General features: G+C 46.9%; 1 protein-coding gene across 11 annotated transcripts in view; it reads left to right on the top strand.

Annotated features, from left to right (window-relative positions):
* Window positions 1-857: 857 nt before the first annotated feature.
* LOC128124482 (aurora kinase C-like) overlaps window positions 858-24,808 on the top strand; it is a 53,252-nt gene continuing 29,301 nt past the window's right edge. Inside the window, exons 1-8 of one of the 11 annotated variants that reach the window (XM_052760815.1) lie at window positions 858-1,130; window positions 3,448-4,844; window positions 16,515-16,618; window positions 17,156-17,189; window positions 17,398-17,586; window positions 18,505-18,643; window positions 21,271-21,419; window positions 23,930-24,104. In XM_052760815.1, the coding sequence (XP_052616775.1) occupies window positions 17,167-17,189; window positions 17,398-17,586; window positions 18,505-18,643; window positions 21,271-21,419; window positions 23,930-24,104 (675 nt within the window). In that variant the 5' untranslated portion in view covers window positions 858-1,130; window positions 3,448-4,844; window positions 16,515-16,618; window positions 17,156-17,166. Of the gene's footprint in view, window positions 1,131-3,447; window positions 4,845-7,836; window positions 7,933-11,536; window positions 13,389-16,514; window positions 16,619-17,155; window positions 17,190-17,394; window positions 17,587-18,504; window positions 18,644-21,270; window positions 21,420-23,929; window positions 24,105-24,808 lie in introns of those variants that run through there. The other 10 variants (XM_052760814.1, XM_052760813.1, XM_052760812.1 and 7 more) reach the window with 10 other exon arrangements.

The following is a 24,808-nucleotide window of genomic DNA, read 5'->3' as shown; positions in this document are numbered from 1 at the left end:
ACTCTGCCTCCCAGGTTTGGGGATTAAAGGTGTGTGCACCACCATGCCTGGCTTTCATCTCATGTTTTGAGATGGTAGGTCTCTGAACTGAACATGAAACTCAACTGATTTGGCTAGACTGGCTGGTCAGGGAACACTGAGCCTCCTATCTCCAGCTCTCCAGGGCTGAGACTACAGATGCTCATCATTGTGCCCAGCTTGTACCAGGGTGGTGGGGATCGAAGTCCTTGTACTTCCACTCAGGTACAGAGGCACACCCATGCCCACACATATACAAAATAAGTAATAAATGAAAAAGGGGGTGGATAAGGAGAGACGTCTGGGGTCCTCTGGAGTGCCCAGTTTCTCATCTTTACATTTCCCCAGATTTTTGGCAAAGGTTCCAGACCCACCCTCAATCCCCTCTAGTCTACATTTTACGTTGAAAGAATGGCAGTCTCACCCAGTGCCCGAATCCTCCCAAGCTGTGCATTGTTACTGGGTGGGTCTGAAGCCAGGCCTGGTGACCCATGCCTACAATCTTAAGTATTCAGGAGACTGAGGCAGGACGATTTCAAAGCCTGCCTGGGCCGCCGAGGAATTTCAAGGCCAACCTGGCCAATTTATTGAGATCGTCCCAAAAATTAAAAGTGAAACAATGTCAAATAATAACAATATTTATTATTGTATTTATTGTTGTGTCCAAGACACAACGCTGGGTCTATAGTCTAGGAAAACACCAAGGCACTCCAATGGGGTTGGGAGCAGGGAGGAGAGAGGTAGGCAGCAGAGGAAGAACTACATTACCCAGAAGGCATAGCACACGAGTCAGACGGCTTGCTCGGCAAATGAAAGGCCTAATATAGTGTGCTTCCCTCCTGTCGAGGAGCGGGTGGTGGGACTTACTGTCGCCGTGCCGTGATGTCATTCTTGCACGACGGTGTGGTCCAGGCACGCTGTGGAAATCCTAGCAGTCTTCCTAAAGGGCCTGAGGGGCGTCTCCTCTGACAGGCAGTCCTGGACATCAGGCGGTGAACCGAGCCGCCTTCAGCCAAGATCTCCTGCCCCGGGGCACGAAGCCCACGGGATCCACCGGGTCCACAGCCCACGGGGGTCTCAGGATGGCGTCGGCGCTGGTGGACGCCGGGCAGGTGGGTTGACGGAGATGTTTGATGTCTCCTCGGTTCCGAAAGCCTGTCAGTCAAGAGAGCCTCTCGGTTTGTCTTTGTAGTTGTACTTGTCTAGGAAAAGTGGCTCTGGATGGTCACCCAATTCATCTCCAGCCTTGGTGTTAGGTCTCAAAGCCGAGACAAACGGCTGAGGTGCTTGTTTAACATACCAAAGCGGACCTGGCTGCCAGGTTCTTCTAGCATCCCTCAGTCCCTACCTGTGACAGGGTCCTCTTGGTTGGAGTACCCGCCCTCTACCCTAAACATCTCCAGCCCAGGGGCTGGGCAGCCCTTCCCCCAGCTCACCGTCCCTATATAATCCAACCATTTTGGTTACCCCTCCTGTTTTGGCCTGACTGCTGCACCTGGTCCCCCTCCCCTTCTCCTCACATGGCTCAGGGTCATGTCCACTCTGGACTCTCTGATGTCCATGTCTCTAGCTACGCTCCTCCACATATCCATAATAAACTTTCCCCTCTACCACACCTAGGAACTGTCATCTCCTTTCCATTTCTTTCTTTTTTTATTCAGTTAGCACCCGAGAGGGTCATTTATACACATGGACAGGGAAGGCCATACCTAAAGATGTAGGACTTTGAGCCATAATCTGAGCAACCTGCCACCTTTTCTGTAACAAAACACCTTGGAAGTCAGCCTGTAAGTCATATCTACAGTTAGCCAGATGACTATTTCTCTTGATAATCTATAGAGTCCTACACATAACTTCTGTAACAATAGGCAACAGATGACTAGGATTTGTTTTAATAACTAGTTCCTGCTTGTAGTTGTTTCTGCTGCTAATAAAGGACACACATAGCCCTCCGTTTCCAGGATGACCCTTTGCTAGTTAGCCCCCTTACAGCTTCCTCATGCCAAGAATGTCAGGCCTCCAATAGGTATTTAGGGGAGTGAAAAGTGAATGAATGTCAGGCCCCCAATAGGTACTTAGGGGACTGAAAGGTGAATGAATGTCAGACCTCCAATAGGTATTTAGGGGAGTGAAAAATGAATGAATGTCAGGCCTCCAAAAGGTATTTAAGGGACTGAAAGGTGAATGAATGTCAGGCCTCCAAAAGGTATTTAAGGGACTGAAAGGTGAATGAATATCAGGACTCCAAAAGATATTTAGGGGAGTGAAAGGTGAATGAATGTCAGGCCTCCAATAGGTATTTAAAGGTTTGAAAGGTGAATGAAGTTCCAGGCTAAATATTTTCATCAACTCATAATCCAAGCATACATGGTCTGTAAGTCTCTTATTCTCCCAGGCTGACCACTTACTATCTTGTTTCCTTTTTCTCTCTGGCTCACTGCTGTTTAGCTGTACCCACCTGACCAAAACCTCTCTCTACTCCTCCAGTCTTTAACCCTTTCAGTTCCCTCTGACTCAGATCATCCTCAGATCCCTGCAAGACCATTCTCTAACATTTCTGCTCAGAGATCACTTTTTTTTTTTCCTTCAAGACAGGGTTTCTCTCTGTGTAGCTTTGTGCCTTTCCTGGAACTCGCTCTGTAGACCAGACTGGCCTCAAACTGACAGAGATCCACCTGCCTCTGCCTCTCGAGTGCTGGGATTAAAGGTGTGCGCCACCATGCCCGGCCAGAGGTCACTTTTTAAAATTACAAAATTATGTGTTTGATTGTGTGCAAGCTTGTGTCCACTCGTGTGAGCAATGAGTTTGAGGTCAAAGGACAGTTTTCCGGAATTGGATCTCTCTTACTTTTATATGGGTTCTGGAGCTTGAACTCAGGTGCCCTCCCTGGCTTGGGGGAAAAGTACTTTTCCCCTCCAGACCATCTCATTTGCCCAGATAGCACACTCATTTAGTTATTCCTGTAGTCCCAGCACTGGAGAGGCAGAAGCAGGAGGATTGGGAGTTCAAGGTCAGCCCTGGCTAGATGGCAAGTTTGAGACTAGCTTGGACTACGTGTGACCTTGTCTTAACAAACACAAAGATATACTTGAATTTGTGGACATCTTTTAGTCACTGACTGATATATAGGTGACCACATGCTGTAGAAGTTAATGGAAACAAACAGTTAAGTGTTGTGTGAGACAGGGTTTCTCTGCTTAATAACCCTGAGTGCCCTGGAACTCTCTTTGTAGGCCAGGCTGGCCTTGAACTCAGAGACCCACCTGCTTCTGCCTCCTGAGTGCTGGGGTAAAAGGCATGCACCACCACTGCCTGACTCAAGTTCGGTATGCTTTATTTTTCAAAAATCTCATCTCAAGTCTCCTGGCTGTTTTTTTAACCCATGTTTACCTTTTTCTGTTTTGTTTTGTTTTGTTTTTCCCTCATAGCTGTTGTCGATGAAGTGAGAATTACTGTATTGATCTGGAAATGGAGGCTCAGAGATGAAGTGAGGTACCTAATGTTGCACAGCTGTGGAGTGGTAGTTTCAGGAGCTTGGATTGAAACTCTAGGAGTCTGACTTCAGAACTGAGGACTTGTGAAGCATTCAGCATGGGCAGGAAACTAGCGGGACCAGTGAAACTGAAGAATTGCTATCCTTAACGTTATTGGTATCGGTTATTCCATTGTTATTATTATTGTTTTGTCATTCCTGCGATACCCCAGACAGAGCCTCTCTCACAACCCACAGTTGGTGTTCCTCGTTTGTTACTTTCTAAGAGCTCCTGCGTGGGAGGTTGCTGCCCTTCACACTGGCATAATTATGGCCCGTCTTCGTCTTAGCTTTGTCTCCTGTTCCTGGGATAAGATACCCCGACAAAGGCTGTTGAGGGAAGCAAGGGTTTATTTGGCTCACAATCCCGGGTCTGTCACGACAGGGAAGTCAACCGCAGCGGGAGTTTGAGAGAACTGGTTACAGTGTGTTCGTGGTCAGAAAAAGAGAGCCATAGATGCACGTATGCGTGCGCTCCTCTGCTTTTCTCCGTTTGTTTGTTTGCGAGGCAGGGTCTCACCAAGTAGCCCCTGGCTGGCCTGGAACTCACAGAGACCCGTCTTGTCTCTGCTGCTTGAAGTGCTAGGATTAAAGGTGTGAGCGGTCACAGCCAGCACTTATTTTTATTTATTTGAAAGTTATGCTTATTCATTTATGTATGTGTGTGTATGTATAGGGTTTGCATTTAGAAATGAGGAGACAACTTTTGGGAGCTGGGTTCCTGCCTTTTGCTATTTAAGGTCCCAGGGGATAGATAAGTTGTAAAGCTTGGCCTTTTCCTGATAAGAAACTCAGTGACTCCACTTTCTCCTTTTATATGCAGTCTAGGGCACAAACCCAGGGAATCGTGTTAGGTTGGGTCTTCCCACCTTAACATAATCAAAATGATCTCCCACAGACATGCCCACAGGCCAGCCTGATCTAGACAGTCCCTCCTTGAGCCTCTCTTCCCAGGTGATTCTGGATTGTGTCAAGTTGTCAATGAAATCTCACCATCACATGCCCCAACAGCATCTCTCTCCCCCTGGAGCTAGGAAACAGCGTGACCTTCAGGATGTGCTGTGTAGTTTGGGCCTTCATCCCTTTTTATATCTTTAGAGCAATGCACATATGACATCTTGCCGAGCCCCCCAAGGCCAACACTAATACATTTAGTGACTTTTCAGGTGGCTTTCACCTTTGAGGATGTGGCTGTAATTTTTACCCAAGAGGAGTGGGGGCAGCTGGCTCCAGTTCAGAGGACCCTGTACCAGGAGGTGATGCTGGAAAACCGTGGGCTTCTGGTCTCTCTGGGTAAGTCTGGTTAGCTCCCATTTGGTTAGCTCCCGTTTCCGGGGCATGGGTTATCTGCTGTTTTCATTCTACCCTCTGGTGCCAGGCCTTGCTGGTTTAGAGGTCCTCTGAGCCTGCCTTCTCTTCTTCCCACTGCTTCAGACATTTTTCTAGACTCATCCTTTCCCATGTTGTCTTTCTTTGGGCCAGAAACCTAGTACCTTTAGGCTCCAAGGGTAATGCAGAGAGGATGGCAGTGGAAGGAAAGGGGTATTTCATAGAACCCAGAGGTAGAATTTCCAGGTTCTTGAGGTAGTGCTTTTTTCCCCTCACGAGATTTATTTTCATTACTTTTAGTCATTCGTATGTGTACATGAGTATCTGCAAACACCATGGCCAGCAGAGAGTTGATCCTAATGAGTCAAGAAGGAAGTCTGGTTCAACATGACTCAGTGACTGGTGTTGGTTCAAACGTTGAGAGTTTGACACCAGGCAGTTTATTTTAGGCATATTTAAGTACTGTACAACTTAGAAAAATGTCCCCTGGTGGTACTTGATTCTGTATGCACAATAGATCTTAGGCATGACTGCATCAAAACTCTTTGTAAAGTACATGTGACCTCTTCCATAAAGATCAGTGGATTAACTAGGAAAGCAGGCTCAAGGTAAACAGTTCATGATAAGGTCTGGGAGAAGATAGTACTCTAGATTGACTGAGATAAACATATGAGTCTGGGGGAGCCAGGTTGGCCTGGCCATACAGATAGTACCAAGGTCACCAGGCTATATCACCTTCACTCCCAGGCTTCTGGGTGGAAAACAGGTCATGCATCCCTTTCTTTGAAGAGACAGCCTGCGTGTTTAACATTCCTGGTTTCCCTGGTACTTACCTGTGAGCACAAGGACCTCATGTCTCCTACGTATGTGAGTGTGTCAGTACATGCGTGCAGGTGCTGGAGGTGGCTGGATGTATTGAATGACCCTGGACTGGGAATTGCACAAAGTTGTGAGCCATGAGACATGGGTGTTAGAAATCAAACTCAAGTCCTCTGGAAGGGCGGTACATGCTCTTAACCACTGAGCCATCTCTCCAGCCCTCTGTGGTTTTACCTACCAAGCCCTCTCTCTATCCTGTCCCCCGTATATTTTTTCCAAAGGTAGTGACTCTCTTACACTGGTACTTGAGAGACTGAGAGAGAAGAAGGATTGTGAGTGTAAGGCCAGTTTCACCTGAGAACGAGACCCTTGGTATTTTTCTTTTTCTCTGCTTTATCAAATTTGCATCAGGAAAGACTCATTTAGTCCTTACTCTCAGTGTTCTTGGTTTTCTGCATGTTTTTGTTTTTCTGCAGTGGCTTCTGTGTTATCATACGGCGCACAGGGGCCTTTGGGACAAGGTGCCCCATGGCGGCGGTGAGAGACAGAGACGCCATGTAGACAGTGCTCAGAGAAGAGTTTTATTTGGTGGAGGGGAGAAAGAGGGAAAGAGAAAGATAGGGAGAGAGGCGGGTGGAGCGAGGGTGCGCATCTCGTGGGAATAGAGAGAGGGAGGAGGAGGCGTTTTCTCTTAAAGTGGGCTTTACATCAGGATGCCCAGAGCGGGTCCCCAAGGAGGAGGCCAGAATGCCAATATTATGTGGGTTTTTTTCTTTTTCTTTTTTTTGAAAAATATTAATACTTTTATATTTTGTGGCGGGAGGGTGGCATTTATGCTATGGCATGTGTGGAGGTCAGAGGATAACCTGTGTGAGTCCATTCTTTCTGTCTACTATATGGTCCTGAGGATTGAACTCGGGTCCTCAGCCTTGGAGGACTTTGGACTTGGAAGCTTCTTTACTTGCTGAGCTATCTCTCTGGCCCTGTGGCCAACATTTTTTGAGACAGCAATTGCCAGCTGTGAGCCTGGCTCCTCCTGTGAAGTTTTCGTTTTTTTCTTTTTTTAGTTCTTTAACAGATGGTTATTTTTCGTAGGTCTAAATGCTGAGAAATCCAAGGTTAGAGTGTAGGTAGCTTGGTTCTGTGTGCTAAGGGCCTTCTTCTTTTGCACTTTGTACTTGCATGGTCTTCCTTTAATACATGCTCGGAGGGAGGTTACCTGGGGATGCTGTGAGAAATTCTGAATAGAATCCACATTTAGTCTGTGACCTGCAAGAACACTGTAAAACTTTGCTTGGGAGCTAAACAAAGATGGGTTAATGAAAATACATGTTGCTGTGGTTTGTGTAGCAGGCTGTTTTGGACTGCCAGCCCCCAAATCATGACCCAGAGACTTATTAATTATGAAAGCTCGACCTATAGTTTAGGTTTTCCCACCAGCTCCTATTAACTTAAATTAACCCATTCATATTGGTCTATGTTTTGCCTCATGGCTTTTTGCCCCTCTTTCATCTTGCATCTCCTATTTTCTCTCAGGGTCCTCTGGTGTGTCCTCTGGCATCTCTCCCATGCCTAGATTCATCTCCTCTTCCTTCCTCTCTACTTGGAAGTCCTTCCTATACCTCCTGCCTAGTTATTGGCCCTTTAGCTTTTTATTAAACCAATCACAGTGACATCTTCACACAGTGTAAAGGAATATTCCACAACAGGTTTAGATAGTGGTGATGTGTTGGAGACTTATTTCTCATCATGGTAATATTGAAGTGGTTATATCTTTGAGAAGTGAGGTTTAGGGTTGGCAGGATAGCTTAGCATTTGCCTAAGCTGGAGGCTGGAGAGATAGCTTCGTGGTTAAAAGCTTTGGCTTTTAAGTTTCCCAGGCAGGCTTGGCCTTGCTGTCCTCTTGCCTCAGCCTCTCTAGTAGCTGGATTATAGTCTTGTCCTACCAGGCACACCTTTTACAGATTTTAGCATACTCTTTTAAGTTTCCAAATCACATGCTAACTTTATTGATATTGCTGAGAGCAGCTTCATTCCAAGGCCAAATTCTGGTCCTACAGTCCCAGATGACATTGAGGGTCTTCATCTCTTTTCAGAAAAAAAAAAAATTCATGAGTCCACCTTTCTCTCCTCGAAGGGTATCCTGTTCCCAGACCTGAGCTGCTGTGTCGACTGGAGCACGGGCAGGAGCTGTGGCCAGTGATGAAAGACCATTTCCCAAGCATCAGTGCAGGTAAGGGACGTGGTCAGGACTAGGGGAGTCTCCTGGAGACTTCTCTCTCTTTCCTCCTCCTCCTCCTCCTCCTTCTCTACCTCCTCTTCCTCTCCCTCCGTCTCCTTTCTTTTTTTCTCTTTCTTTCCTTCTTTATTTTGTGTGTATGTGCACATATATGCCACAGTGTACATATGAGAGTCAGAGGACAACTTGTAGGAGCTGGAAGTTGGTCCTCTCTTTCCACTATGTGGAGTCTGCTTATTAAATTCGGTTTATTAGCCTTGGCTGCAAGCTCCTTACCCACTTGAGTCGTCTCCTGAGCCCTCTTGTTTTCCTTCACACTGGGGGTTGACAAGAAAGCGATACATCAAAAAGTAAGCTTTACCTATGATGCAGAAGCAGGTGGATCTCTGTAAGTTCAAGGCCAGCCTGGTGTCCAGACCGTCCACGGCTGCACGGTGGGACCCTGTCTCCAAATACGAACCAAAATGTAAGCTTTACCATTCATGTTGTATTGTAAGAAGTTTTCTCAAGGGGGAATGTGAAAGAATAGACTCAGTTCGACCTCAGAATAGCAAGAGCAGCCCTTCCTGGTCTGAGAGGTTGGTGCCCCCAAGCCCTGTGCCTCAGTATCTGAGCGTAGAGGAGAAGGGTTTGTGCAGGGTCTGAGAATTAGTTTTTGTAGTGGAGAGTAAGGAGGGAGGAAGGGCAGAAACTGTTGGGTTTTTTTTTTTAATAAACCACAGGATGAAATGAAAGCCAGATTTCCTGTGGGTATGTGGTGAGGGCTGGCTGTTTTCTGGAATTCCATGGCGGATAGGTTTCTTGAATCATTGGGCCTGTTTTTGGCCCTGCTTTTGAGGTGGGGGATTTCCTTTCCGTCTCATGTTTCTTTCGGAACCCTGGAGCTGTGCTCTGTCTACCCCGTTTCTCGTCTTTCACCCATTCTGAGTTGTAGAGCGACACTTAGCAAGCAGTTCTTTACCAGTGTCTGCATGCATGTCCTACTTTGATCCCTAGCCTATCCAGCACTCGATGCTACAAGGATGGGTGCTTCTCAGGTTTTGCTAATCAGATGGGGACACCACAGTATTTCATTTTTTCTCATTGGGAAGGAGGGGTTAGTGGCTTACTAAAAGATTTTTGACAATTCTGTGTCTTCTGTGAAATAATTCAGATAAGTACTTTTGTGTGACATTATTAACTCAGAGTTCTTTGCACATTTTTTCTTCCTTTTTTTCTTTCATTCAAAAGCCTCAGACATGCCAGTAAGTGCCTACTACTGAGTCACACCCCCCAGTCCACATTCATAATACTTTATTAGTTATATATGCTAAAAGTATATTTTTCCAGAATCTGAAGTAGTGTTTTTATAGGTATGTCAGGCTGGCCCTCAAGCTGTCTGTGTAAAATAGCCAGGCTGATCTCAAACTTGTGATCCTTTTATCTCTGTCTCCTGATGTGCTGGGAGGCAGCAGACTATTGTTGTTTCTATTTCTTGTATGCATGTGCATTCATTCATGTATATATGAGCCACAGAACATGGGTGAAGATGGATGAGAGGACAACTGTCAGGAGTCAGTTCTCTCCTTTTATCTTGTACCAGGCATTGAACTGAGGTCATCAGGCTTGGTGGCAGTTGATGTTACCCTGCAACCTTCTCACTAGCCCCTGGGCTACTGTTTAGGAGCTAAGAATGAGCTGCCTTTATGGAAATACTAAGTCAGTGTTGTGCCCAGGTCACAAGACCCCCAAGCAAGACCACCCCAGAGCCATTATCCGTTGCAAGCACACAGGGGTTTTCATTAACAAAACAAGCAAGCTTGGTCTGCATCCAACATCCAACACAGCCACAGCAGGTGGAGAAGAACGCCCCTGAGCACTCACTTTAAGGGGTTTATATAGGAAAGGTTTACATGCAGCTTGGGATTGGCTGTGGTGGTTAGAGGTGAGGCAGTTCTTTGAAGTTACTGACTGAACTATAAGCATGCGGTTACTGATGGCTAACAGGATTCAGGGTATGTACAGAGACATAAGTTTTTACTCCCTATGTCCTGCTTTTGTTGAACCCAGGATACATACATTCAGATTTATTGTCCCAGTCCTACTCTCCTCCGAGGTCATTTGAGCCCATTACTCCCCATATCTTGTTTTGCCAAGTCCAGGATACATAGACTTATTGTCCCAGCCTTTTAAGTTCAACTTCTGGTCACTTCTAAAACTGCCGGTCAGCAAATACCTTTAGAGGAGGGGAGGGGGAAGGGTCTCTCAAGATGGCTACTGATTTTCCCCTTTCATCAGGAACTCTTTTTTTTTTTTTAGGTTTTTTTTGCTTTTTTGAGACAGGGTTTCTCTTTGTAGTTTTGGTGACTGTCCTGGATCTCACTCTGTAGACCAGCCTGGCCTTGAACTCACAGAGATCTGCCTGGCTCTACCTCCCCGAGTGCTGGGATTAAAGGAATCCACCATTATGTCTGGCTTTCCAAGCCAAACCTTTTAATCATATAATCTGCTTTTCTTTCCTAACCCCCTTTTCCTCCCCAAACAGGTTTTCTCTGTGTACCCCTGACTCTCCTGGAACTCAACACTGTAGCCCAGGCTAGCCTTGACTCACAGAGATCTGCTTGCCTCTGCCTCCCAAGTGTTAGGATTAAAGGTGTGCGCCACCACCACCCAGTTTATTTGCTTTTCTTGTATAGCCAGGCCTTTTGCTGAGTCATCCCTTCTGTGTAAATTGCTTGTCGGCCAGAAATGAGATACCTATTTGGAAAAACAAAAACAAACAAAAAAAGAAAAGAAAAAAAGAAAAATCACTTCTTAATATTCTGACCTGCCCCTTGAAATCCCACCCCTCTGGCACCGCCCTGCATACTGATGTAAAAGCCTCATTCTAAGGAAAAACTCCTCCTCTTCCTCTCTCTCTCTTTCTTCTGCTTTCCTCCCAGGAGGTGCGCACCTCTTGAACCCCTCGCCCTTCTCTCTCCCTTTCTCTCTCTTCCCCTCTCTCTTCCCCCTCACCAAATAACACTCTTCCCTGAGTGCTGTCTGCCTGGCATCTCTGTCTCTCACCCGCAATGGGGCACCTTGGCTTTACCCGCCAGGACCTCCCACTGACAATATCATAACACCACTTACCGGTTTTAATGGTAGGAATGCATCATGAATTTGAAAAGGAATTCTGAACCCCTCTGGTACTTGAAGGTTATTTCCTGTGATGCTGAACAAAAGCTGAGCTCCCTGTGGGTGTTTTCGTTCTCATCATATGTTCCATGTCTTCCATGGAGACAGTATTAGGTGCTTCACTTAGAGAAATTTTACCTCAAGGTGTCAGTCTCACTCTGACAAGCCACATCCAGCCTGTAATTTTGAAAACAGCTCCCTGAAAGGCCTTCCTCTAGCCACTGACCCAGTCTCTCCCTTTCACAGCATTTAGAATCCAAGGACCAAAAAAAAAAATTGCTCACCTAGGCTTTGGAGATAATATAGTAGGCAGAGAGGAACTATTTTTATCTTCTTGGGGGGTGGGGGGGGAGGGTGCGCTCATGTGTTTTCAATAGCATGGTTTTGTTTTTCCTATGTTGTTATTACTCACAATCCCTGTTGTGCATTGAATTTGTTTTAGGTGACAGTGGAAAAACCAAGTCCATAGGATCTACCACTTACAAGCCAAAACTGTCTGAGGTAATCTCATTCCAGGAAAAGTCAACAACAAGAACCCCAGGAGGCTTGCAATGGATACAAACCAAAGGCCGCAATGATCCATCACAAGTTCAGAAAAGACTCTTCATACAAGAGACAGAGGCCCAGGGGGAGAAACTTCCTGGGAAAATGGGTCCTATACCAGATGATGTAGGGACAGCTGAGGAATTGTGCCCAACGCCCACACAGGAGGAAGAGGAAACTGTCTTCAAATGCACTGACTGTGGGAAGGTATTTAATAAGAAACACCTCCTTGCTGGACATGAGAAAATCCACTCTGGAGTGAAGCCTTATGAGTGTACAGAATGTGGGAAGACCTTCATAAAGAGCACTCATCTCCTTCAGCACCACATGATCCACACTGGAGAGAGGCCCTACGAATGCCTGGAATGTGGAAAGGCTTTCAACCGCAAGTCATACCTTACCCAGCACCAGCGGATCCACAGTGGGGAGAAGCCTTATAAGTGCAGTGAATGTGGGAAGTCCTTTACACACCGCTCCAATTTTGTCTTGCATGGCAGGAGGCATACGGGAGAGAAGTCTTTCGTGTGTACAGAATGCGGACAAGTCTTTCGACATAGGGGAGGTTTCCTTAGACACTGTGTCATTCATGGTGGGGAGAATCCATACGAGTGCTTTGAGTGTGGACAGGTCTTTAAGCACAGGTCCTACCTCCTATGGCACCAACAGACGCACACTGGAAAGAAGCCCTATGAGTGCAGTGAGTGTGGGAAATTCTTCCTTGAGAGTGCAGCCTTGATCCACCACTATGTGATCCACACTGGGGAGAAGCCCTTTGAGTGCCTCGAGTGTGGCAAAGCCTTCAACCACAGGTCGTACCTCAAGAGGCACCAGCGCATTCACACTGGGGAGAAACCTTTTGTGTGCAGTGAGTGTGGAAAAGCCTTCACCCACTGCTCCACTTTCATCTTGCATAAAAGGGCCCACACTGGAGAAAAACCCTTTGAGTGCAAAGAATGTGGGAAAGCCTTTAGCAATCGGAAAGACCTTTTTCGTCATTTCGGCATCCACACTGGAGAGAAGCCCTATGAGTGTGTGGAGTGTGGGAAGGCCTTTGCTCGTAGGTCAGGCCTTACAAGGCACAAGCGAATTCATAGCGGGGAAAAGCCTTTTGAATGTATTGAGTGTGGGAAATGCTTCTGCTGGAGCACAAACCTCATTCGCCATGCCGTTATACACACTGGGGAGAAGCCGTATCAGTGCAGTGACTGTGGAAAGGCCTTCAGCCGCAGCTCATCCCTCACTCACCATCGAAGGATGCACAGTGAGAGAAACTCTAGCAGTGCGTCACATGAGGGAAGCCCTTTCACAACCACACACACCTCAGTTACCCTCCGAGAACTCCTTCTAGGAAAAGGCTTCTTGAATTTAACCTCTGAGGTAAATCTTTTGTCACAGGAAACAAATTCCTCAGCATCTGATTGTTTATACCAAAGAGAAACTCCACAAGTGTCTTGACTGAAAAAAAGAGAGAGAGAAATAAAAAAGCTTCTGTTGCAGAATATTCTTCGTCATTTGAAGACCAACATCGGCAGCAGACTCCAGTTTTATAGCCTTATTTTCCATGAAAATTCACTCAGGAAAGAGACCCATAGTATGGGGGTTTGGGATTTTGTTTTGTTTTCATATAGGAAAAGCTTCAGCCGTGTCTTTCTCCTAGTTTACATTACAGTGTTATCTCAGGAATTGTTTCACAAAGGAGCAAATGTAGACCAAAATAAAAACAGGTCTCACAGATCTCCCTGACAAATCTATGACACTTTGATATCAGTTCCTCAGTTTACTTGGAGTGAGGTGGGTGTTTCAGAGGTAAAAGGCCTTCGGCCTTTTTGTGTCTCATATATCCATTTGTTGCTGCAGAGTTACCGTGATGCTCGTACTCGGCAAGCACCGCACCACTGAGCTACACCCAGACCTAACTCGCTTTTGAGACAGGTTCTTACTGAGTTGCCCAGGCTAGACTTGAACTTTCTTTCTTGCTTTCATGGGGCTGAAGAGATGGTTCCGTAGTTATGAGCACTGTCTCCTCTTCCCGAGGCCCCTGATTTAATTATCAGCACTAATGTGGCAGCTCACAACAGGATCAGATAACCTGTTCTGGCCACTTCCAGTACTAGGCATGCATGTGGTGCACAATCATACATTCAGTCAAAACATCTAAACACATTAAAAACAAATTATTTGTGTGTGTGTGTTGCATGTGGGTACATGTGCCAAGGTGGTGTGTGGAGGTCAGAAGACATCTCTCTGGAGTGATTATCCCCTCCCACAAGTGGGTTCCTGTGATCTAACTCAGGTGACCAGGCAGCAAACACTTGTATCCACTGAGCCCTCTCACGTGACCTTTTTATCTTGCTGCCTCAGCCTCTCCAATAGGTGGGACTACAGACCTGCACCACAAAGGAGGCTTGGCTAATACTTGCTTGTCCGTCTAGCCTGCCTCATAAGTAACCTACATGGGTGATCTATGTTTAAGGAAAAGGAAGACAATCTGTCTTACTTAAAATTAAGAGGACAGGGAATGGAGATGTGTGTCAGTGAGAATGTTTGACTATCATGAATGAGGCCTCGGTTACACAGTTCTGCAACACACACACACACACACACACACACACACACACACACACACACACGTGCACCCATGAATATTGACTCAGTGTTTACAAGTACTGGCTGCTCTTCCAGAGGATCCAGGTTCTATTCCCAGCACCCAGGTGGCAGCTCACAACATCTGTAACTCTCCTCCTAGGTGATCCAATGCTCTCTTATGGTCCCCAAGGGCATAGTGTAGCCATGTGGCACATAGACATACATGCAGGCAAAATACATGTAAGTAAAATTAATAAAAAGAATTTTTAAACATAAATAAATGGAGTGGGGCGGCGGTGGCGCATGCCTTTAATCATAGCATTTGGGAAGCAGAGCCAGGTGGATCTCTGTGAGTTGGAGGCCAACCTGGTCTACAGAGCAAGTTGCAGGACAGGCTCCAAAAGCTACACAGAGAAACCCTGACTCAAAAAACCAAATAAATAAATAAATGGAGAACCAGGGGTTTCTTATCTACAGAGTGTAACACAAGCCTGTGTTCAATTCCCAGCACCACACAGGAGACACCATCCTTCCTCCTTTCCTTTCCAACAGGTATTTGTAAATTCGGGAGAGGTTTCCTCCTCTGTTCACAGCAGTTACCACTGCCTATCAGAAATCATCTTGCTATATTTTTTTTGAGACAGTATTTTTACATGGCTGTCCTGGAACTCGCTCTGTAGACCAGGCTGGCCTTGAACTCAGAGATCTACTTGCCTCTGCCTCCCAAGTACTGGGATTAATGGTGTGCACCACCACCACCTCTCGGCCAATCTTGCTGTGTTTTCAATTGATGTGCTGCAAAATTTGTCTTGTTCCTAGTCTGAATGAATTCAATTTGAAGTGGTTTTGAAGTAAACTCACTCCTATCCACTACACCTGGGAGGGGCACGAAACCACATGCCAAGAATAATTCCTGAGGTCACAAGACTTGTTTTCTTGGAGTGTTCTCACAAGCACTCAGGATTCTCATTCGGCTCCATTCCTGGACTTGGTTCCAACACTCTTGATTAATTGGGTGGGCTTAGAAAATCCCACACATGTGGAGACAAGAAATGTAATTGCTTCTTAATTCTCATTCAGGTGGTGTTTTTTGTTGTTATTGTATTTGGTCCCCCCACCCCATTGGCTGGGGTTAGACTTTGCAATCTTACTCAAATTGGCTAGACTGAAAAGAAGAAATAGAGGAAGGTGAAGGGTTATTGTTCCAGGTCATCAAATTCCTGAAGAAAGCAGTGAGCCTTTGCGTAAACCAAAGTTTTACTAGGAAGGGAGAATTAAAACACTTGGATAGGCCAGGTGTAGTGGAGCACACGCTTTTGATTCCAGGGTTTGGGAGGCAGAGGCAGGCTGATCTCCGTGTGAATTCGAGGTCAGCCTGGTCTACATGAGCATCAGGACCCAGAGCTACATAATGCAACCGTGTTTCGAGGGAAAAAAAAAAAGCATGGTGGTGGAAACAAAACTACAAACAAAAACGCTCTACAAAAGTACAGAGTGGGCAGGATTTTTGCTTATCTGTTTTGTTCTTCCAGATAGGGTTTCTCTGTGTAACCCTGGCTGTCCTGGGACTTGCTCGAACCGGGCTGGCTTCGAATTCAGAAATCCGCCTGCCTTTGCCTCCCGAGTGCTGGGATTAAAGGCGTGCTCCACCACCGCCTTACATGGGTGGAATTTTGTTTTGTTTGTTTTTTGGTTTTTTGAGACAGGGTTTCTCTGTGTAGCTTTGGAGCCTGTCCTGGATCTTGCTCTCTAGACCAGGCTGGCCTCGAACTCACAGAGATCGCCCTGGCTCTGCCTCCCAATGGGATTAAAGGCGTGCACCACCACCTTTTTTTAAAGGTTTTAATTCCCTATCTTAATAAATACAAATTTTATAGTACTTATAGAAAAGACACATATTTAGTATTTCTAACAGCGAGGTCCCTGAAGTTGATGGACATTCACTTGTACATGCACTGACACACCCACCACCCTGCCTGCTGACCTCTGCAAACCTCGCTTACCAAACCTACCTTCCCAGAGACCCTCTGGTCCCGCCCCCACCATCCTACTGGCCGAGCACCCCCAGGGCGCTACCCTATTGGGTATGCCGTTGTCGACAGAAAGATCAACCAACCGGGATCAGGCGAAGTCTGCTAGTCCCGGACCAGGCGCGTTCTACAAACGGCCTGAGCGCCGCTGTTCCAGCGGATTTTGCTTGTAGGTGAGTCGCCCGTGTCCTGGGCGGGGTGGGGCATTCTGGGCGATTGGAGAGGCCGCAGCCGGAGCGTTGCTCGCCCACTCCTTTCCAGGGGCCCCTGGACCCAAGAAGCCAGCCGGACTTCAGCTTGCGGTCACCTCTTCTCCAGAGTTTAGCCGAGACCGGGACCGCCCTCGGGGACAGCCTCGCCCACAAGTAAGAGGGATAGGAACCGGGATCAAAAACCAGGGTGGAGGTAGCTGGTGTGTGCCATCCCAACACGGGGAAGGCCGAGGCAGGGGAATGGACGCAGTTAGAGGCCAGTTTGGACTACCATGAAACCCTGTCTTAAACAGAAACACGATACTAGAGAGAGGAGGGGCAGAAAGGACTGGGGTCCGCCGTCAGGTGGGGTCATGGGCACTGAAAATTTCAGCCTTCCCTTTCCGGCCCCTCCTCTTCGGTTCTATCTCCCTTCCCAACCGCTTTCCTCTCCTTCTGCAGTCCTTCTCTTTCTCCTTCCCGTCCCTCTTTTCCCCCTCTCCTTCCTTGTCCTTTCCTCCAACTCCTCCCTCCCTCCCCCACACTTCTCTTATATTCTTAACCTCTCCTTCCCGTAGTCTCTGATAGGGTCTCTTGGAGCCCAAGTGGCCTCAAAGCTGCTATGTAGTGGAGGATGACTTTGAAATTGTGACCCTCCTACCTCCACCCCCCACAGACAAGGATTGCAGTTTTTCTTCCTCTTTCCTTTAGCCACTGGCCAGATGGAGCCCAGCACCTCAACTAGGTGAGTGCCTTGCCATGGTATCTAGAAGAAAGAAGACTCACTCAGGTGAAGAGCAAGCTGGGCCAGCATCCAAGATGCTGTTTTCCCCCCATTGAACTCCCAGTGCTGGGGCTGGGAGCAGAGTGAATGAGGAAGGGGAGTAAGTAGTTGGGGGTCCCTAACTCTCCTAGTCTCTGCGATGCGATCATCTTTTCCTTCTGTTCAGGAGGCTTTTCACCATCGATGACTTTGAAATCGGGCGTCCTCTGGGCAAGGGGAAATTTGGCAACGTGTACCTGGCTCGGCTCAAGGAAAACCATTTCATTGTGGCCCTGAAGGTCCTCTTCAAGTCCCAGATAGAGAAGGAGGGATTGGAACACCAGCTTCGAAGGGAAGTGGAGATCCAGGCACACCTACAGTAAGCATGGTCTGTGTGGGACTCAAAGGTGGGAATTTCAAGCTCCTGCTTCCCTCTTGCTGGCCTGACCTGAACTTGGCCTTCTCCACGAGTCCCAATTAAGCACTTTGTTTTCACCTTGAAGATTTTTCTCTGTAGCTCATTCCAGGTTAGACCATGTAACATTCTCTCCCAGTGTCGGACACACCAGGTCTTGTGTGTGTACACTTGTGCAGGTCAGATGTCAAACCTCCGTTTGTTGCTCCTCAGGTGACATCTATTTTTTTTTTTTTTTTTTTTGGTTTTTCGAGACAGGGTTTCTCTGTGTAGCTTTGCGCCTTTCCTGGAACTCACTTGGTAGCTCAGGCTGGCCTCGAACTCACAGAGATCCGCCGGCCTCTGCTTCCCGAGTGCTGGGATTAAAGGCGTGCGCCACCACCGCCCGGCTGACATCTATTTTTTTAAAATCATTCCTTTATCCCCAGCACCTGGGAGGCAGAAGCAGGTAGATCGCTGAGCTTAAGGCCAGCCTGGTGTATACAGTGAGTTCCAGACCAACCAGGGTTACACAAATGAGACACAAGTAGTTGATTTTGTTTGTTTGTTTTGTTTCTCAAGACAGGTTTCTCTGTGTTGCCCTGGCTGTCCTGGAACTCGATCTGTTGACCAGCCTGGCCTTAAATTCACAGAGATCCACCTGCCTCTGCCTCCCAAATGCTGGAATTAAAGGCAAGTGCCACCCCCACCCAGATTAAAGATTTTTTTTTAATTGTGGGTGAGGTGACACGTGGGCCCTGTGTGTCACAGTGTGGAGAACAACTTGCAGGAGTTGGTTCTCACGCTCCACCGTATGGATTCTGGGTGTGGAACTTAGGTTGGCATTAGTAAAGTGCCTTTGCTCGCCATGTCATCTGCCCTGACGCTTCATTCCGCCCTCAGACATCCGAATATCCTACGCCTGTACAACTACTTCCACGATGCTCGCCGGGTGTACTTAATTCTGGAATATGCTCCAGGGGGCGAGCTCTATAAGGAGCTTCAGAGGAACCGGACGTTCGATGAGCAGCGTACAGCCACGGTGAGGGCAGCTCTGGGACCAAGGGTTTGGCCTGTGATGATGAGTTAGTGTTTGTGCCTGCCAATAGCCCCTTCTCACTTTTTCGTAATTCACTATGTGTGTTTGGGTGTGATGTGGGAGGGGGGTATACATGCCATAGTGCCGCATATGTGGAAGTCATGAGACAGCTTGGAGGGGAAGAGTCTGCTTTCTTTTCCCACCTTTACATGGGAGACGGGGATTGGAACTCAGGTCACCAGGCTTGCACGGCAAAGCTTCCTTACCCACTGAGCCATCTTGCTGGCCTTCATTCCACCACCCCCACCCCCACCCCCTTTTTTTTTTTCAGTACAAATAAAATACCACCATATGGGGGAATCTTGTAACCCGGCTAGCTCAGACTTTCCCAGAATCTCCAGGCTGATCTGAAATGTGTGATTCTCCTGGGAGAGCCTCACATGCACTATTATTATAGACATAGGCCATTATGCCTGGCTCAGGGTGCTATATTTTTCCTGAGGCAGGGTCTTGCTATATAGCCAAGAATGACTTGGAACTCCTGTATATCCCAAGCTGGCTTGAACTTGCAGCATCCTGAGTTGCTGGGAAGACAGGCATCTGCCACCGCACCCAGCTTTGGACTGTTTCCATTAAAAATTTTTTTCTGGGGGGTGCTGAGATATAACTTGGTGGTCCAGTTTCTCGTGTATGGCCCTGGGTAGTAGTTCTAGAATATTAGTGTTCATAGTTTGGATTTTATTTATTGAGGGTCTCAACTAGCTGTACTGGGTGGTTTTGTGTGTCATCTTGACACCAGCTAGAGTCATCAGAGGACAGAGCCTCAGCTGAGGAAATGCCTCCTTGAGATGCGGCTGTAAGGCATTTTCTCATTTAGTGATCAATGGGGGAGGGCACAGCCCATGGTGGGTGGTGCCATCTCTGGGCTGCTGGTCCTGGGTTCTATAAGAAAGCAGGCTGAGCAAGCCATGGGAAGCAAGCCAGTAAACAGCACCCCATCCGTGGCCTCTGCATCAGCTGCTGCTTCCAGGATCCTGCCTTGTTTTGAGTTTCTGTCCTGACTTCCTTCAGGGATGAACAGCAATGCTGAAGTGTAAGCCAAATAAACCCTTTCCTCGCCAACTTGCTCTTTGGTCATGGTGTTTCATTGCAGCAATAGAAACCCTAACTGAGACAGTAGCCTTGACCTGGAATGCTGTATATATTCCAGACTGACCTCAAACTCAGAGATCCTCTTGCCTCTGATACCTGACTGCTGGCCACTGCACCATACCTGGAGTCTTTTATACCAAGTATCAGATTCTAACTTAGGTTGGAAAGCTGGCTCAATGGGTATGTATACTTTGCTGCCTAGGCTGATCATGTAAGTTTGGCCTCCTGGGGCCCACATGGTATAGAAGGAGAGAACAAATCCAGAAGGTAGCCTGGGACCTGTGCATGCACTCACATACATATAACCACCCAAAAAAAACCAATAAATAAATGTAATAAGAATAGTATATAAAAGGTCCAACTCTGTCATACAGAAAATGGAACCATAAACATATATTGGAAGGCTAGCTGGATGTAGTTTTGTAGGCCTATAATTCCAGCACTTGGAAGGCTGACGCAGAAGGATCAGGAGTTCAAGGTCAGCCTGGTTCATATCAAGTTTCTAGGCCAGTAGGGTTACATAATGAAACCCTATCTCAGAAAAAAAAAAGGTACCTAGAAATTTATAGGGCGCTAAAAGGGAAGCCATAAGCAGCCATTATCCCAACAGCAGTAGTTGGGTCAACTGGATAGCAAAATGAATGATTCCTGTAGCCTTCCCTTGAGACGGACTCTTTGGGGAGTGTTCTGATTGGCTAAGCACAGGTTCTATATCTGGCTACTTGTTCTGCCAAGTCCACGGGGAGGACCAGTCCACTTTAGTGTCCATTCAAAGCTATCACCATGGTGTTATAGTAAAGATATTGGGGAACCAAGAGGACATGAAGGTGCATACCTTAATCCTAAACTCAGGAAGTAGAGACATGCGGAGCTCATGAGTTCAAGGCTAACCTGGGCTATACAGTGAGACCTTGTCTTAAAAGCCACAGACAAGGTGGGTGGACAATAAGGAGCCACACTGAAGACTGTCTTTGGGTTCCACATATGCATGTGTATACACACCAAGAAATATTGGGGGCTAGAGAGATGGCTCAGAGGTTAAGAGCACCGACTGCTCTTCCAGAGGTCCTGAGTTCAATTCCCAGCACCCACATGGTGGCTCACAACCATCTGTAATGAGATCTGTCACCCTCTTCTGTGTACATAATAAATAAATAAATCTTAAAAAAAAAAAGAAAGAAATATTGGAATTACCTCAAGAAGTGAGATTCCTTTGCGGTCTTAAAATTCATAATGCCACCGGGCGGTGGTGGCTCCCGCCTTTAATCCCAGCACTTGGGAGGCAGAGCCAGGCGAATCTCTGTAAGTTCGAGGCCAGCCTGGACTACCAAGTGAGTTCCAGGAAAGGCTCAAAGCTACACATCAACCCTGTCTTGAAAAACAAAAACAAAAACAAAAAAAAACCCATAATGCCTATTCTCCCTCACAGGGAGGCTGTAAAAGTCTTTTCCCCCACCAGATTGCTTTTGTTCACACAGATAATAGAGGAGTTGGCAGATGCCCTGACCTACTGTCATGAGAAGAAGGTGATTCACAGGGACATCAAGCCGGAGAATCTCCTCCTGGGGTTCAGGGGTGAGGTGAAGATCGCGGACTTTGGTTGGTCTGTGCATACCCCTTCTCTCAGGTAGGCCACATGGGATAGGGGTGGGACCCTTAAACCATTGAGGAGTTTTCACCTGGGTGAATTCTTCTCACATGTACGACCCAGATTCAAACAGGGGCTTGTATTTGGACACCGTCTTTTCCAAGTGCATACCTTTAAAATGCATTTGCAGACTGAAAGAATTGGGTGGAGTGGTGACTCAGTGAGTAAGGGCACTTCCTGTGTAAGCAGGAATTCGAGGGGTGGAGACGGGCAGATCCTGGAAGTAAGCTTGCTGGCTGCCAGCCTGGCAAAAATGACTGGTTTAGGTTCAGTGAGAAACCCTGCCTTCAGGGAACAAACTGGAGAGCAATAGAGACACTGAATGTCGTGTGTGTGTGTGTGTGTGTGTGTGTGTGTGTGTGTGTGTTTGTGTGTGTGAGCGTTTGTGTGCGTGCGTGTGTGCATGTATGTGTATGCATGTGTAGGCATGCACACACACACAAACAAGGCCCAAACAGAGCTTTTCTGGTTTTTATTAGTATTTACCTTTGCCCGTAAGATTCCTCTGTGTAAAATTAGCAAGCATTCCAGGAATGAACTTTTCTGTGTTGATCAGTTACATTTGCCTGGGTCCTCTTGACATACCATCATTATGTTCCAAATCTTCCCTCCTCGCTCTGTAGACCAGGCTGGCCTCAAACTTAGAGCAATCATCCTATCTCGGTGTGATTTACTCCACCTGACTGAATCATTTGAAAGCATGGGGTTAGTTAGTGTATTTTCCCTTACAGTATTTGCCTTCTCGGGGTTTGTTTGGGGTTTTGGTTTTTTTCATTTTTAATCTTATGTGCATGTGTGTTGTTAATGAAATTTTCTGTCCCATCTGGTCCCATAGCCATTCAGACCCAAATAAACATGCAGACGCTTATATTAATTATAAGACTGTTTGGTCTATTGCTCAGGCTTATAACTAACTCTAGCTCTTATGCTTAAATTAACCCATAATTCTTATCTATGTTTAGCCACCTGGCTTGGTACCTTTTTTCAGTCCAGCATTCTCATCTTAATTCCTCTGCCTCTGGGTGTTGACTCCATCTCTGCCTTTCCTCTTCTCAGCCTTCTCCTCGTCTGGTCACCCCACCTATACTTCCTGCCTGGCTGCTGGCCAATCAGTGTTTTATTAAACCAGTGGGAGTGACAAATCTTTACAGTATACAAGAGCATTATCCCACACTAGGGTGTTTTGCCTGCATGTGTGTTTTGTACACCGCTTATCATACCCGGTGCCTGTGGAGACCAGAAGAAGGCATCAGATCCCCTGGAACTGGAGTTGTAGATGGTTGTGAGCTGCCATGGGGGTGCTGGGAAATCCATCTAGGGTCCTTTAGAAGAACAGCCCCACCTTCTGATTAACAGTTTCTCATGTTGTCTGGCCTGTAGCTCATTCTAGCCTCACACACATAGTACTCTTTCCTCCCTAAACCTTCCCAGGAGCTAGTGTTGTGCCCAGATCGTGACCCCCAGAGAGACCACCGAGGACGAGCATACCAGAATGCAAAAGCAAGGTTTACTTCCGTTACAAGTCACCGCACAGCGCAGGGAGGCAGGGAGGAGTTGCTCTTTCTTGGGGAAGTTAGTTTTTATAGGCAAAACCCACAAAATTTCTTAGAGGGGAGGGGGTTAGTATGGGTTCATCCTTGATTGGTCCAGTTTTTCCCGGGCCTGGACTTTGTCTTATTTCAGCACATCTGTTTTCCCTGTTAGGAGTTTTATAACCCATCTCCAGGGTCTGGTCATGTTATCTCCAGAGAGGGGCATCTCATGGTCACCACCAGACATCCTGACTTTGTTCTTTTGAAAACACCTGACTTCACCCTCTCCAGGAAGGGGGAACAGACTCAGTTCTGTTTACTTTTAAGCTATCTCTTCCCTCAGCTCTTTTGGGTTTCTGGGAGAACTGTGTCTGGGCCTTTGGTGGAGGTCTTTCACTAGGATTAGAGATGTGCACCACTATCCCCATCTGCCTTCCCTGAATCTTAAAGAGAAAAAAAAATTCTATGCGTGTGTTCACATGTGTGAGTGCAGGCCCATGTGTGCCGTGTTCTGTGTGTGTGTATGTGTATGGGGGAATGTCAGAAGACAACCTTAGGTGTGACTCTTCACCTTCCATCCTATTTGAGACAAGGTCTCTTGTTGGCTGCTCATAGTCAGGATAGCTGGCCTACTGGCCTGCAGGCTTCCAGGGATTCTCCTCTGCCTCCCATCTCACTCTAAGAGCACAGGGACTATAGACATGCACCCAGCTTTATGTGGGTTCTGGGGATAGAACTCTGGTCCTCGGGGCTTTCAGTGCACATGCTTTACCCACGGAGCCACCTCCCACAGCCGCTCTGAATCTTGATCCATATTAACAATTGTATTTCTGAAACCCTGCCCAGGAAGGAGCTCTTGGTCTCCCATTTCCTTGGAAACTGAACGGGGCGGGGCAGGGATTTCCCTCATTCTGAGCCTATGCACACACAGCACTCCCCTTCTGTGTCCTGCTCTAGGAGAAAGACAATGTGCGGGACTCTGGACTACTTGCCCCCAGAAATGATTGAAGGGAGAACATATAATGAGAAGGTGGATCTGTGGTGTATTGGGGTGCTCTGCTATGAGCTGCTGGTGGGAAATCCACCCTTCGAGAGTAGCACTCACAGCGAGACATACAAACGCATCCTCAAGGTGAGATGGCCACATGTGGGGCATTCATCGGGGAGGCAGACAGTGACAGCTCCTGGGCCTTTGAGGGTTGGAGTGTTTACAAAAGACTATATATACTATAGCCAGAAGGGTACCTGTGGTGGTAATTTTTATTTGTGCTCTAACAAATAAAACTTATCTGGGGATCAGAGGACAGAGACAGCCACTAGATTAGACATAGAGGCCAGGCAGTGTGGCACACATGCCTTTAATCCTATCACTAGTTAATCGTAGAGGTCTGGAGGTCTGTACAGACAGGAAGTGATAGAGCTCTTGGGCTGAGGAGTTCCTAGAGGTAAGATATGGCTGGCTTGCTCTCTGATCTTTCAGATTTCAACCCAATACCTGGCTCCAAGTTTTTTTTTTTTTAATTAATAAGACTGTGTAGCAATTTGTATGATGGTTAGCTTTTTTTTTTTTTTTTTTTTTGAGACAGTGTCTTATTAGGCCAGGATGGCCTTGCACTCACAGAGAGCTAGATAAATCTCTGCTTCTCGAATGGTAGGATTCAAGGCTTGTGCTACCACTGCCTGGCCTCTATGTTTAATACAATGGCTGGCTTTTTCCTCTGATCTCCAGGCAAGCTTTATTTGTTAAAGCACAAAGAAAATATCACCACAGGTACCCTGAAGATACTGACAGAACAAGGAGAGAACTAAGCAAAGAGATTAACTAGATTCTCATTC

Source organism: Peromyscus californicus, unplaced genomic scaffold, assembly GCF_007827085.1.
Source record: "Peromyscus californicus insignis strain IS unplaced genomic scaffold, ASM782708v3 Scaffold_4__1_contigs__length_199733344, whole genome shotgun sequence".
In the NCBI taxonomy this organism is placed as follows: domain Eukaryota; kingdom Metazoa; phylum Chordata; class Mammalia; order Rodentia; family Cricetidae; genus Peromyscus; species Peromyscus californicus.
Note: the sequence above shows the minus strand (reverse complement) of the source record. Positions and strands in the feature narration are given on the sequence as shown.